Raw genomic sequence first — 14258 nt, forward strand, 5'->3', positions numbered from 1 at the left:
AAAAAAAGGCCCTCAAAATACAGGGCAGGATTTGGCACAGCACTAGAGCTATGGCCTATCCATTGCTGACACTGATAATTGACCTACATGCTGTTTTTAGTGTGTAACATGAGGACAAGCCCTGTACAATAATACTGCTCAATGAAGGTCTCTTAACCACTTGCTTATAGTGTGCAAAGACACAATTTCTCCACAGTATCTTCTAAGCACTGAAAGCTGGTGGCTCTGATGTCAGTTGAGTGGTGAATCTGCTCTAGGTTTCAACCAGAAAGAATCAAAATTCTAAAGGAACTACCGAAGGTGCTGGACCTAGTTTGGCGATTGGGCTCAGCACCTTGGTACAGCTCATTTAGAGTTCTGACTGAAACGCAGAGCGCATTCACACCAGCCTCCACGGCTTCTTAGTCTTGAGGGCTCCTTGAAGATCTGAGAGATACAAAGCTACCCATGATTAAACTTGCCCTTTTCTTCCTTTCTTCAGAGGCGTCCATCCTGAGTTACGATGGCAGTATGTACATGAAGGTCATCATGCCCATGGTCATGCACACCGAGGCAGAGGATGTGTCCTTCCGCTTCATGTCTCAGCGTGCTTATGGGCTGCTGATGGCCACCACTTCACGTGAATCAGCCGATACGCTACGCCTAGAGCTGGATGGAGGCCGTGTCAAGCTCATGGTCAACCTAGGTATTGTACAGATTCATTCCCCCTCGGCTTTTAGTTTGAGCTTGTTTTGGTTTTTTGTCTGTCTTCCCTCTGCCTCCCACCCACAGTTTGGTTGAATTGAATTATAAGTAGCTGCTGATGTATTTTTTGTAACAATATTAATCATGGAGAAACAATCTCTCCAGCCATCATTGCATGGAGATTTTGGGTTAAACCCCACTTATGGGCAATGTGGTTTTTTAAGTTTTTTGTTTTGTTTTTAAGTTTCCTTTCTTGTTCTCAAACTGGTAGCTTTGTATAAGACATGCTTTTCGGCCCATCTTTTGATCAATCACATCCTCATTGATCCAGCTTCCCTGCTACTATTCAAAACAGTCAAAAGTAACATGTGGTGACAATGACAAAGCCACAAAAGGAAAAGTCGGTAGCTATGATGCCTTTCTATGTTTACATTTCAGACATGCCTATTATCATCTGGTGTCTTCTCGTTTTAGAAAGTGCAGCCTTTAGTTTTCAGGGCTTACTCTAAAACGGGGTGGGCAACTTGTGGTCTTTCAGATGTTTTGACCTACAAGTCCCATGATCCTCCAGCTGATGGGAATTATAGGCCAAAAATTCAGGGGGGTGGGCTCATGTTACATCTGCTCTATTAAATTGTTTACAGTGTTGTTGTTTTTTAAAAAAATAGAATGAGAAGTGGGGAATACATTTTAGATGTAAATGAATACATGCTAATTGAACTGAGGAAAATATTCAGAAAGGCTCCCCCTTTCTGCCCCAGACAAGGTATGCATGTAAATAGGACTGCACATGGAAACCTTACAGGTTTTTACTGCAGAAGAGGGGAATGCCAATCCATTTGTGTAGTGTTCTTATATACTTGAATATAGCTGTGCTGGTATGGTATAAAGCACCTTTTCACATCCAGTCCAAAAAACCAGCACACATAGTCTACTATTCTCTCCAGCCCCCCCCCCCAAAAAAAAACAACAACAAAGGGTACAGCTGAAAACCATCTCTGGTCATACCTCTAGGATGGAGTGTTCCCTGTTCCTTCAATGTCACCCACCCTAAGGTACTGAGAAAAATTGCCATGTAGACTTCCTTCTTTCTCTCCTGATACTATGTTGTTTCAACAAATTAAAAACAAATCAAATGTGCCCCTTCCCCAATCCTTTCACTGGAGAAATTCCATATCATTTCTTTCCCAGAAAACAAATAGCTTTGTTTTCTGCTGCTGGCAAAAGCTAGCAATTATCAGAGATGGGGAGCCTGGCAAAGGTGGAATTTCCCTTCTCTGCCACTAATGGAAAGTGAAAATACTCACCTCTTGTTCTTTTCTGGGTGTCAAAAGAGAAGCTGTGGATAGCTGCCACACATTCTAAGGTCCTCATCTGAAAGGCAGTGTTAAGCCTCAGATGTTGCCATGTTCAGATCCCTTGTTCATGGGCTCTTGGCTTGGCAATTGTGATGTGGCATGACGTCACGCCTCATAATGGAAATTCCAGCCTCATCACATACAGATTAGGAAACCAATGTTTGACTTTCAGTGAAATAACAGAAGGGCGATCTCAGGACATCCCACCAAATGCGTACAATTTCAGACTACTGTAAATTGCTTGGGAGTAGTACTAAATTATCTCACATATTCAGAAAACAGATATAATGGATATTTAAAGGAAGGAACAGGAGGTTCAGCCAGACGTTTGTTTCTGCACTTCTCTGTCAAATCCAAACTGGTGAGGGATGGTGTAGCTTTTGCATTCCTCCACCTATGGAGGTGCAAAATTTTCATTTTGGAAGTAAAATGCAGAAACAGGAAGTCCAAGGCTACTGCACTTCCTGGCTCCATCACTTCTGAAGTTATCCTGACTCTCCTCATTCAACTTCAGAAGCCACATAAGATACTAAGGCCTTAGCTAGACCTAAGATTTATCCCTGCCTGCTCCTGGGATATCCTGTGTGTCATTTACATGAACAGGGATGACCCCGGGATAAACCTTAGGTCTAGCTAAGGCCTAAGTTTCCCTTAGGCAGGGAAACAGAAGGTATTTTTCAGAACTTGAACCATGTGATACAGATCATCTGGAGCTGTGACTTAAGCTAGCTCCTAAGCAGTTGATTTTTCGAAGTTTAAAAAATGTAATTGCTAAGGCCCTTTTCATTGCCCCTAGTTAGGATTTTGAGCTAGACTTTCATTTCAAAACATACTCCATTAAAGGCCCTAAAGGAGGCTTCTGCCTGCACATCGGTGGACAAATAAACCCAAGTCAGCCAAAACTTCAGATGCACTGTGCCTTGTCTGCGGGGACTGCAGCCTCACTCCAACCTTGCCGCACAAATGGAGCTTCAGTCCTGCAGAGTTCTGAAGGTGACTTCCAGAATAGTAGCTCAATTATGCAGCAGTGAAAATCTGCAAGGGGTTCAGATATCAGTGGTGTCTAAAAGTGTCCGGTAATAACCAAAATTGTCATAACCTTGAAGATGGAAGTCAAGTATGAGACCTTATTTTTAAAAAAACTACTCCTAAGCAGTCCAGAGACAAAGGCTTACTTTGGGAAGAGGTTCTTTAGACCACTATGATGTTGAGAGATCGGAGATAATATTGGATCAAGAGGAGCCAAGATCTAAGGCTTGTTCATTAATAAAATTCCACATTTTCGTAACCTATGGTGGAAAAAAAATGTTGAGAGACTGCTGATCTGGAAGGCTATGCAGCTAGAATCGGAATATTCTGATGGGCCACAAAAACATACTGGCAAAGACTGTTTTGAATGGTATTAAAGATTCTTGTGCTTGCTTCCCCCTTTTTTATTTAAAAAAAATCGATTTGATGTCTCTTAAAGGTTGTCTGTTTATTAAGGTCTTTTCTGTGATCTTTTTATGCTGTGTATCCAAGTTGTAAAAGCTTCCTTTTACCCCATCGGTCATGGTATATCAAAAGATGGTATTCAACCCTTCAAAGGCCTGAAGCCTGCGGCCCGCACAGCAAACAGCCCTTCGAACACAGTGTACAGAGCATCCTGCAGGGGCTGGCATATCCCTCTCACCCGCACAGCACTGTTTAGCAAAAACAAATTAGGTAGGAGTAGTTGGATTTGGAAGGGGAGGGCTTCCCACATATAGATATTGTTTCTTTATGGAGTCGTTAAACCTTCCCAAGATGGGATCTTGGGGCAGCCTATTCTCTGCCTTAATAACACTTTTCACAACATATTGGAGCCTCGCTCTGTAAAGAGTAGAAGCCCGAATGAGACAGATCTCATGTCTCTGTTGAGAAAATAGAGAGGAAGGAAGGAGGGAGAGAGAAAGAGAGAGAATTCATTGAGCCGTTGCTCCGTAGATGCCCCAGATTTAACCCTGTCACTTAAAGCATAAGTGTTGAGAGTGAGAGCAGGGGCCAGTCATACAGAAAACAGCCACCTTGGCCTTCTTGTTTGTTGGTTGGCTTTGCATTACTCCCACAGGCTCAAGTTTTAAGGGCATGCAACTTCTCCAACCCACTTCCCATACCTTGCCTTCTGGGAGGACTCCAGTGGCAGGAGACACATCCAGTTTGTCTTGACTCAAGCTTCCCCAGGGAAGTGTCTTCAGTCAGCTGCACTTCCCAATCTCACACTATGCTAAGCATCAGCCTTTTGGGCAATACTAGTGGCATCTGGGATATTGTGGTCATTCATCTCTCCTTCTGTAACGAAGGGTGTTTGATTCATGGACCAGCAATCTTATCTACTGAGGCTCTATGATGAATTTCATTTCATTTCCCAGAAGTAAGAATTTGCCTCTGATGGGCTATTAAATATTACCCAAATTACAATATTTATAATGTAAATACATTTCCTGATGTCCCATATCCAAATTTCTGAACATGTTCACAGATGCTGCTGCCACCTCCTACCGCTACACTGTTACTTTACTAGCAAACCTACCGGGTAAACCCAGTAGATTATAATCTCAATTGGTTGCATAAAAGATGTCATAGTAAACCATGGGGATTGAAATAAAAAGTGACTAACAAATCCCAACAACAGGGAGAAGACATATTATGAGAATGTCCTCTGATTTGCAGTCAGCCAAGAGAGAACTTGGAAGAGAAAGCTAAACTGAAATAAAGCAAATTTGTTAATAACGCGCTTTATAACAGTTTTGACAACTGTTGGGCCCCAGGACACACTGCATATACAGTTTTCAAAACATTTTCAAAGTGCTTTAAAGCACTTTAAAGCAGTAGTGTAGATCCCCCCTTATTGTATCAGAAAAAAATTGATATAGTTGTTCTCTTTCTCATAACACTTGAACCCGGGATCATCCTATGAAGCTGACTGGTGGGAGATTCAGGACAGATAAAAGGAAGTACTTCTGCACACAGTGCATAGTTAAACTATGGAATTTGCTACCACAAGATGGAGTGATGGCCACCAATTTGGACAGCTTTAAAAGGGAATTGGATATATTGCTGGAGGAGAAGACTATCAATGGCTACCAGCCCTGATGGCTATGTGATGCCTCCAGTATCAGAGGCAGTAAGACTTTATACACCAGGTGCTGGGGAACATGGGTGGGAGGGTGCTGTTGCACCCGTGTCCTGCTTGTGAGTTCCTGGTTGACAACTGTTTGGCCACTGCATGAACAGAGTGCTAGACTAGACGGACCCTTGGTCTGATCCAGCAGGGCTCTTCTTACGATGAGGGAATTGTAATGAGTTTCTCCAACTTTGAGTAAGTTCCTGGGATGGAGTTGATCTGTTATGCATTAAAAAAATCCAGTTTAATTCCCATTTTTAAACAAGTGTAACATTTTTATTTAGGCCTAATCTATACCCAAGCAGGATATTATACTATGAAAGTGGTATGAAAGCAGTATATAAAAGGCAGGAGCCATACATATGGTTTATAGGGATATTGAAGTGCACTGACAACTATTTGGGCCCATTCACACATACCATACACCACTTTCATAGTGCTATATCCTGCTTGGAGTGGCTCCTGCCTCTTATATACCACTTTCATACCGCTTTCATAGTGCAATATCCTGCTTGGTGTAGATTAGGCCTTAATCTCTCAAATACAATCTCTCTCTCTCACTTGCTCAAACACAATTTCTCTCCCTCCCTTCATCCTCCTGTGCCCCAGCTTTGGGAAGAGTTATATATACACATTCTTTTATCTATTGTTTATATCTCACCCCACCAACACACAGCTGTTAAAGGGATATAGCCACCCCTGTATGGTGATTGTACCAAATGCTCAAGGACTGTTTGCTCCCACTTTTCTGTTGCGGTTGACGACACATGACAAACCTAATCGCACGAAACCAAACCCATATTTTCTTAAGAGAGGTTCTGCTGGACAACAGACTCTCTGTGGCTTCACTACTCCTGATTGGTTTATTCCTGATCACTCAGATTCTAAGCCTTCTTCTTTTCCTTTCCTTTATTTCCCCTTTTTAAATATCTATATCTATCTATCTATCTATCTATCTATCTATCTATCTATCTATCTATCTGTTTTATTTCAGTAATCGGAAGGGCTGGCCTTTCTAATTTTTTAGGATATGAAGACAAAGCTCTTCTCCTAAGTTGCAGTGTAGTCAGCATCACCCAGTTTGCTTGAAATAGAGACCATCCTCCACTGTCCATGTTTCTAGCTAACCAACAATAGAGCTTTTAAAAATATTTACTCTGTATTGCTAGAACTGTATAACATTGATTCTTGTCCTGGGCCTGAAGAGTGAAGAGTGGTCCAGTCACATTTAGTATCTACTGTTGAGAGGTGCTACTCAGGCCTTAGCTAGACCTAAGGTTTATCCCGGGATCATCCCGGGTCATCCCTGCCTGCTCCCGGGATATCCTGTGTGTCATTTACATGAACAGGGATGACCCTGGGACGATCCCGGGATAAACCTTAGGTCTAGCTAAGGCCTCGGACAGACTTTGAGACACTGAAGCACAGCCTTCCATAACCTGGCGCTCTCCAGAGGTGTTGGTCTATATCTCTTATAAACTGGCTATGGGATTATGGGAATTGTAGTCCAACACATCCAGAGGGTACCAGGTTGGGGAAGGCTGCTGTAGCAAAGAACATGTTCCCAACCCAGGAAGTGAAGGAGACAGAATTCTACCCTAGATGCTTTCCTCATATGAAGTTCTGACCACGCCCTTGAAGCATCTATGGTGTTCAGAAAGAACAGGGAGCACTCAGAAACCTCCCAGCTGAAATCCCTGTTGTCCTATCTATTTTAGCATAACATTCCTACACATTAACATGTGCAGATTGGTGCATTCTCTTAATCCTGTTTGTGTGTTTTTGTTTTTTCTCCCCTTGTACTGTCTGAAACATCTGAGTGAAGCACATGGGGTTGTCAAAGATGACCAGACATGCCACTACACTGCCTATTTCATCTTCTTCCTGAATGTTATAGGTACATAATTCAATCCTAACATTCAGGCAGCAAGGTGAGACAGGGCTCTGAGGAGCTGGCTGGCTGGATGCCTTTGTATCAACCCGCCCCAACCAATCAAAAAATACACCAACCCTTCAAAATGCACTGAAATCTGGGCTGGGCGTTCGTGCGGTTAGCTGTTTGCAAGTGGCCATTTTATGATAGGGGACAAGGGGCAGTACGTTAACCCTTTCCTCAGCTTGAAAAGCAGTAACAACACACTTTCTTTTCCCTAAAGCATTTTGGGCTATTGCAAAGGGAATGGGTCTGTTCTTAGGAGAGGTGGAAAGGGTTAAGTATTACAGCAGCAAATCGTTCCAAGCCAATCTTAAAGGTATACTCTATTGGGTAGGTGTGTGTTTATGCAAAACCACTACTCATTCAAATGAAGGTGTACGTCACACTTTTTTAAAAAACAACTAGGAGTTTATTTTTCAATGTCATGGGTGGGAAATATTTGCCTTTTGGGGGAGAATATTGGTGCTTTAGTGCCAAGTTAGCTATTTTTCATTAGTAGATCTTGATTAGAATCACTAGATCATCTTCAAGGCACCATTTTCCTTACAAGGAAAAGAATTCTCTGAATTGTTACATAGAGGTATATAGTGCATACTTATTTTTTGTACACACACATGCACACATACACACAGTTCTGGAGTAGGTATATTGATCTGATATTTCTGTAGTGCATACTGTAGATATACAACCATCCCTGAGCTTGTACAGAATGTATATAAATATAAAATGGCCACATCTCTTTGCGTGTGTCTGTCCCCGGAAGGGTGGACTGATTGTTTTTGGATGTCTGCAGCTGTTACCTTGAAGGATGCAATTTCATCTTTCATTTATTTTTCCCCATCTAGACTGTATCAGGATAAACTGTAACGCCAGTAAGTTTTCCCTCAAGTTTCATTTTGTTCTTTCTCTGTATATATCTATATACAAATATATGAAAAAGAAATTAACATGATTTCCTTGGCTGTTTTATAAACTGTTTCTTCTTTTCTTTTTGCTGTATTTTTTTTCTTCTAAAACATGTCTTGGGATTAAGATGTTTGGTAGATTCTGAAGGCGTACAGGATTTGTGATGGTTGTATGTGAATGTAACGTGTATGAGAGTGATTTCTCTAGGGGCAAATGAAATGTTATATTTGCTGGCTTAGCAGACAAGCATCCAGGGAACGGGATAAACTGAAAATGTATTTCAGGAGTTTTCTGGTGACTTGGGGGAAATATCCTTATAGGCGGTTTTGATACTGCATAGAAAGAACAGGTACTGTATGCACTTCTCCACTACCAAAAACAAACGAACAAAAAGTGTTATTTATTGTGATAAAAATACATCACATTTAGGCCACGGTTGGTGACTGCTTTGTCTGATATTTCTCCATCATCTATTCTTTTAAGGGATGATGGATTTTTTAAAAAAGGTTTATGGGGAGGAGTTTATAAATTGTCAGGAATATCATCTCACCATCCCACCTTTTCATGCTTGTCCTGAGTAGTGAGACATTCCGGGGAAACATTTCCAAAGTGTTTCTTTTGGATAGGGTGACCATATGGAAAGGAGGACAGGGCTCCTGTATCTTTAACGATTGCATAGAAAAGGGAATTTCAACATCTGTCATTTGTACGCTTGCAGCACCTGGTGAAATTCCCTCTTCATCGTCACAGTTAAAGCTGTAGGAGCCCTGCCCTGTTTTGTATAAAGTCACTTGAGTATAGCTCCTGCAGTTTTAACTGTTGTGATGACCATATGGAACCACCTTTCCATATGGACACCCTATTTTTGGAGCATCTCCTGCCACGATTTTGTTATCGTGTAACAGGGTTTGCAACTAAGAATAGGAAACACACACCCTAACTCCAAAGCAGATTGCTGTCCCTTAACAATATCAGCTCAAGGAAAGGAAGAGGGCATTTGTGAAGCAAGAGAAATGTAACAGCTTGATTGAGATTTCCCTCCCCTCCCCCCACGCACACACATTGGGTAAAATATTCAATACATCAGATGTTTTTTGCCCATTTCTTCATGAGTACCAGCATCTGATTAAATCATTTTGCTTTCATAAATGTCTAATTATATGGGCTTCTACATATTTGTTATTTTAATACGTTTTCTTTTCATAGTCCCCCCCACCGCCTTTTTTAAAAAAACATTGGACATTAATAACTTTGTCTAAAAACTCTTTTATATTCATGTAGCTATTTAGAATCCCGAACACACTTGTTCCTTTCTGCAGTGACATAGGCCCTTACACCTCCTGGCCTTCCGGGAGGGAAGGGGGGAGGATCTTGGGATTTCTTGGTTCTGAGATCCTCCCCCAGCATACACACGCCCATGCCACATCCAGGGATGGTGCGGGTGCCTTTTTTTTTTTTTTTTGAAGCAATGGGGCTGGTCGCACAAGAGCAAGGCCCTGCTCCATCGGAAATGTGAATTTAATTTTTTTAAAAAAATGACATTCCCCCCCCCAAACCCCCTCCCTGCCATCCCAGGGGTGGCAAAATTGCTGCCACCCCTTCCTCTGATGGGCACGGAGCCAAACTGTGCAGCTACATGCCCATTTCTGGTCCTGAACTTACTCGCGAGTAAGCACGGCACCAAGCGGGATGTGTGCCCACACGTCCCGTGGTCTTGGGACGATCCCAAGACCATGAGAAGAACCAGGTTTTCCCAGAGTTTCTTTATCCCTGGGAAAAGCCATGCCCATCACCCCTGCCCCCGGGAGTCCGTGTGTGCTATTTGGACGCACAGGGACTCAGCCGTGACCAGCCCGCACTATCGGGCTGGTATAGAAATGGCCTAATCTTAGTCCTTCTCCCCATTAATAAATAGAGTCATAGTTGAATGAGGGAGGATCAAGGGAACGTATCTCAGATCTGAAAGCTCCAGACAAGTAAGACTCATCGTGTATGTTCCCTGTGTATTTACGCGAACATTTCTTTTGTATACTTATTTTAAACATGTACAAAGTGGGAAGAAAATAGTCAAACATGCAATTTTCTGCAATACTGGAGTCACATGCCTATCTGATACGTGGAAATGTTGGGCCAACTTCCGAGAGCTCCATGGGTTGTGGGTCTCTCATGCAACATCATCCATTCTGATCTCTGACTGTTTTCTCCCTACTTTGACCATTTCCTCCCTGCTTCCCTAACATTACCAAAATAAAAGCCGTGTTAGAATGAGCGTCAAGGGGGAAAATGGGTTGTGCTAAGGAGCAGTATGTGGCTTTAAGGCCAGGGACTTTGGGATGAGTGCTGCTTAAAGTATCAGATGATGCAGTCCCTTCTATTAACTAAGCCTGGCACACTGGGTCTGTGTTGGTAAGAGCAAACAGAATCAGGCGAAAAGGATAGCAATCTTGGTGAAGTTTGACATTCTCCCACGCTGGCGACCAAGAGTACTGGCTGTGAGAGCTCCAATGCATGATGACAACAGGTAAGGCTCTAGCTTTCTTTTGTTATTCTATTTAATGTATTGAAGGAATGGTGTGAGAGAGAAACAACAACCCAGTGTTCCAGTTTATTGATTGGTGGTTTGTTCATGTTCCCTGAAATTGCCATTCTTGCTTTCTCCTCCCCCTCATGTTTTGCTTTCCTTCATTTACTCCCTTACTGTGAGGTGGTTTTTATGCTTCTATTTTTAAATATATATATATATCAAACTATAAATGATAAGACGATCAAGGATAGTGTCATGAACATTGAAAAGAGAGAGGGAATGAGAGAAAGAAAGGCAGACCAACAAAACTGGTAACATCACAGGTACCTGAATACCATCACATTTTAAAATGTCAGCTTTATTCCACACAACAATTGAAAAATGCTGAAACAACTTTACATCTAGAAACTTTATTAGTTTCATGGCAAGGATTGACAAAAAGAACACAAATGGTTTTGTTTTGTTTTTACTTTTTATTAATTGATAGGCATAACCTACTAATAAGTTCTTAAATAAAGATGAAAGGGTGAATCTGTATATATGTAAACATATGCTTGGAACTCTATGGAAGGAAGCCGATTTGGAGCAGAAAAAGGGTAACACACACACACACACACACACACACACCATCTCAGCTCTCTCCCATCAGCTTTTCCTAAGGGAAAAGAAAAGAAAGGCCATCAGCAGGGCTGGCCCAGGACATTTCATTGCTGGATGAAAGGACATGCTCACACACCCTCCCACACCCTTCCATATATAGAAGCCAATAGAAATCGAAGTTAAAATTTTCTTCAACACAGACAACAGGATCACATCCTCCATCAAATCTGAGGGAAGCAGCAGACTAGTTTAGGAAGTGTAGCACATACATGGCTTTTTCATCCAAGAGTGGGGAATGGCCAGGTGGTGCTGCTGTGTGAGATTGCCTTACTCTGCCTAATGGTAGCCCTTGCCATCTGTATTTGGTTACACGTGTCTGCATGCAGTGTGAAATGAGGCCCTCAATACCTCATTTTCAATGTAAAATACGTTTACCATCAAAAATGAAGGGAAATTGTTTTAACATCCAACATTCAATGCTCTGCCCACTTTCAACAGCTGGGATTGTCGAGGTTGGCAAAAGAGGGTAGGGGGAGACATGATAGAGATGTACAGAATTATGCATGGTGTGGAGAATGTGAATAGGGAGACATGTTTCTCCCTCTCATAATAATAAAGCTCTGGTCATCCCATGAAGCTGATTAGTGGGAGACTCAGGATAGATAAAAGGGAGAACTTCTTTGCACAGCACAAAGTTAACCTATGGAATTCACTACCAGAAGATGTAGCAATGGCCACCAATTTAGATGGCTTGAAAAGGAGGTTGGATATATTCCTGGGGGAGAAGGCTATCAATGGCTAATAGTCCTGATGGCTATGTGCTCCCTCCAGTATCAGAGGTAGTAAGTCCATATGCACAAGTTGCTGGGGAAAATGGGTGGGAGGGTGGTATTGCATCACGTCCAGCATTATTGGTCCCTGGTTGACAGCTGGTTGGCCACTGCATGAACAGAACACTGGACTAGATGAACCCTCGGTCTGATCCAGCATGATTCTTCTTATGTTCTTATGCTTATAATTTTTGGGGTTGTGGTCTCCCCTTCTTGCCCCCTTGTGATCACTGTGCAGTTGTTGATTCTGATGTTGAACAGTCGCTGCTTCATTAGTGCACAAGGCCTCTTTTTCTTTCCATGATTATTTTTCCCCCCACCTGGGCCTTATTGTGAATAAGGGTCAAATCAGTTTCTACATTTTTAATTATCTTTAGTATTCACAGGGGTAAATTACTATTTCTTTTTTTCTCATGAATACGAATGAGAGGACCATCAGTAAGCATGGAACAAATGAGGATTTTATCATGCTAATTAACTGTTACCACAAGAGACACTTAAAATAAGCATAGGTTTGCCTTTAATCGCCTATTAAGAACCTGTTAGCATGCTGACATCTTTCTGACTGGTATGTTAGCTGCACTTCCTTCTATGATTAATCATGTGAAGCAGACATGGAACATAAGCTTCCATTGGTCTTTCCAACTGGCTTTTGTCAATGCATTGCCATTTAGAACTTGTGGTGTGGTCCTCCTCTGTATAGCCCCACCTTTCTAGTAAAATCTGTAGAAATATGATTGATCTAGGATTTCAAAGAAATCCATAGCCACATACGTATGCCTCTACTACAAGAGGACATCACTTTCCTTTCTGGCATCTGAGAATAATTTCCAATAGCTCACAGAAGTATACAATTTGCAGCATGTAGCTGATGCTTCAGTTCCGTTTGACAGCTCCATGGGCATCATTTCCAGAAATCAAACATAGTGTTTAGATCCCCAGCACTTTTCTCTATTAACTATATTATAAATTATCTGAAGTTCTCTATAAAAACCTCTTTGATATATATACACACACACACACACACACACACACACACACACACACACACACACACACAGAAGATATCCACTAACAGAATAATATATCTAACTCTAAGATGTCTATAGTTTCTATTTAATTAAGGGCAGTATCTTGGGCTGAATTTAGAAAAGCAAAAACCAAAGTGTATATAATTAACTTTGATGTAGTATTCTAAATATCCTGTGTTGGATATCTTTTGCATCGGCTACTAGGGATGTCCTTAAAATGTCTTTTAAGTTGGTTATTAGTGATAGTTTCCATTTTACAAATAAACATATCTCATAGCAGTTAATGTACCCCTTTGTAATATCTCTCTCTCTCTCTCTCTCTCTCACACACACACACACACACACACACACACATGGGAAGCAGGAGGGGAGGAGCCATAGCCCAGTGGTAGAGCACACACTTTGCATACAGAAGGTCCCAGGTTCTATCCTCAGCATCTCAAGTTAGGGCCCGAAAAACTCCTGCCTGAAACCCAGGAATGCCGCTGCTGTTCAGTGTCCATAATTGGGCTAGATGGACCAATGGTCTGACTCAGTGGGCCTGTTCAGAAGAAACCTTAAACCCTGCTAGTTAAGGCTTTTGATTAAGCAGCAGATTTTAAGGTGTCTTGTGCTATGCATTTTGCTATACGCTGCTCGCTCACTAACCACAGTCAAACCGTCTGCAGCAGGATTAGCAGCTCTAACCGTGGCTTGAAGTGTTGTGTGCGACAGCACGGCTTGTGGTTAGTGCTAACCCCACGGAACCACAGTTTTACTAACAGCAGAGCCTGAAGTGTCATCTGAACAGGCCCACTATAAGGTAGCTTCTTATGTTCCTATGTTTTTCTTATGTATTCCTTACAAGCAAGCAACAATAGCTTCTTCAAACCTATCCATCTTATGATTTATGGATATTAAGCTTTACTGTGGAATCCTATAACATGTCTGCTCAGAAGTAAATACTAGGGATGTGTCAATCAGCAAAAACTGAGCTCGCTGAAGTTCTCCGAATTCCATCTTGAAGCTCATTCTGACTTGAGTTTGTATCCAGTTGTGAGCTTCAGGGTTCCCCCCCCCTTTTTGCATGAAAATCTGGGCATATTTCCAGGTGTATCTTTCCAGATGTATGCATCAATTGTGCACATTTTTGAAATGTATTCATTTTTGAAATGTACAATCTTCTCTCAGGAGTAAAGCATATTTGTGAACATTTTTTAAATGCATGCATGCCATTAAAACCTGGAGGAAAGATAATTGATTCC

General features: G+C 41.8%; 1 protein-coding gene across 9 annotated transcripts in view; it reads left to right on the forward strand.

The window, feature by feature from the left end:
* NRXN3 (neurexin 3) overlaps window positions 1-14258 on the forward strand; it is a 1089604-nt gene that overhangs the window by 90571 nt on the left and 984775 nt on the right. For 7 of the 9 annotated variants that reach the window (XM_063117923.1, XM_063117925.1, XM_063117924.1 and 4 more), the window contains 2 exons: window positions 482-685; window positions 7969-7995. In XM_063117923.1, coding sequence (XP_062973993.1) covers window positions 482-685; window positions 7969-7995 — 231 coding nt within the window. The remainder of the gene's footprint in view (window positions 1-481; window positions 686-7968; window positions 7996-14258) is intronic. The other 2 variants (XM_063117927.1, XM_063117922.1) reach the window with 1 other exon arrangement.

The sequence above is a fragment of the Elgaria multicarinata genome, chromosome 2 (genome assembly GCF_023053635.1).
Source record: "Elgaria multicarinata webbii isolate HBS135686 ecotype San Diego chromosome 2, rElgMul1.1.pri, whole genome shotgun sequence".
In the NCBI taxonomy this organism is placed as follows: Eukaryota; Metazoa; Chordata; class Lepidosauria; order Squamata; family Anguidae; genus Elgaria; species Elgaria multicarinata.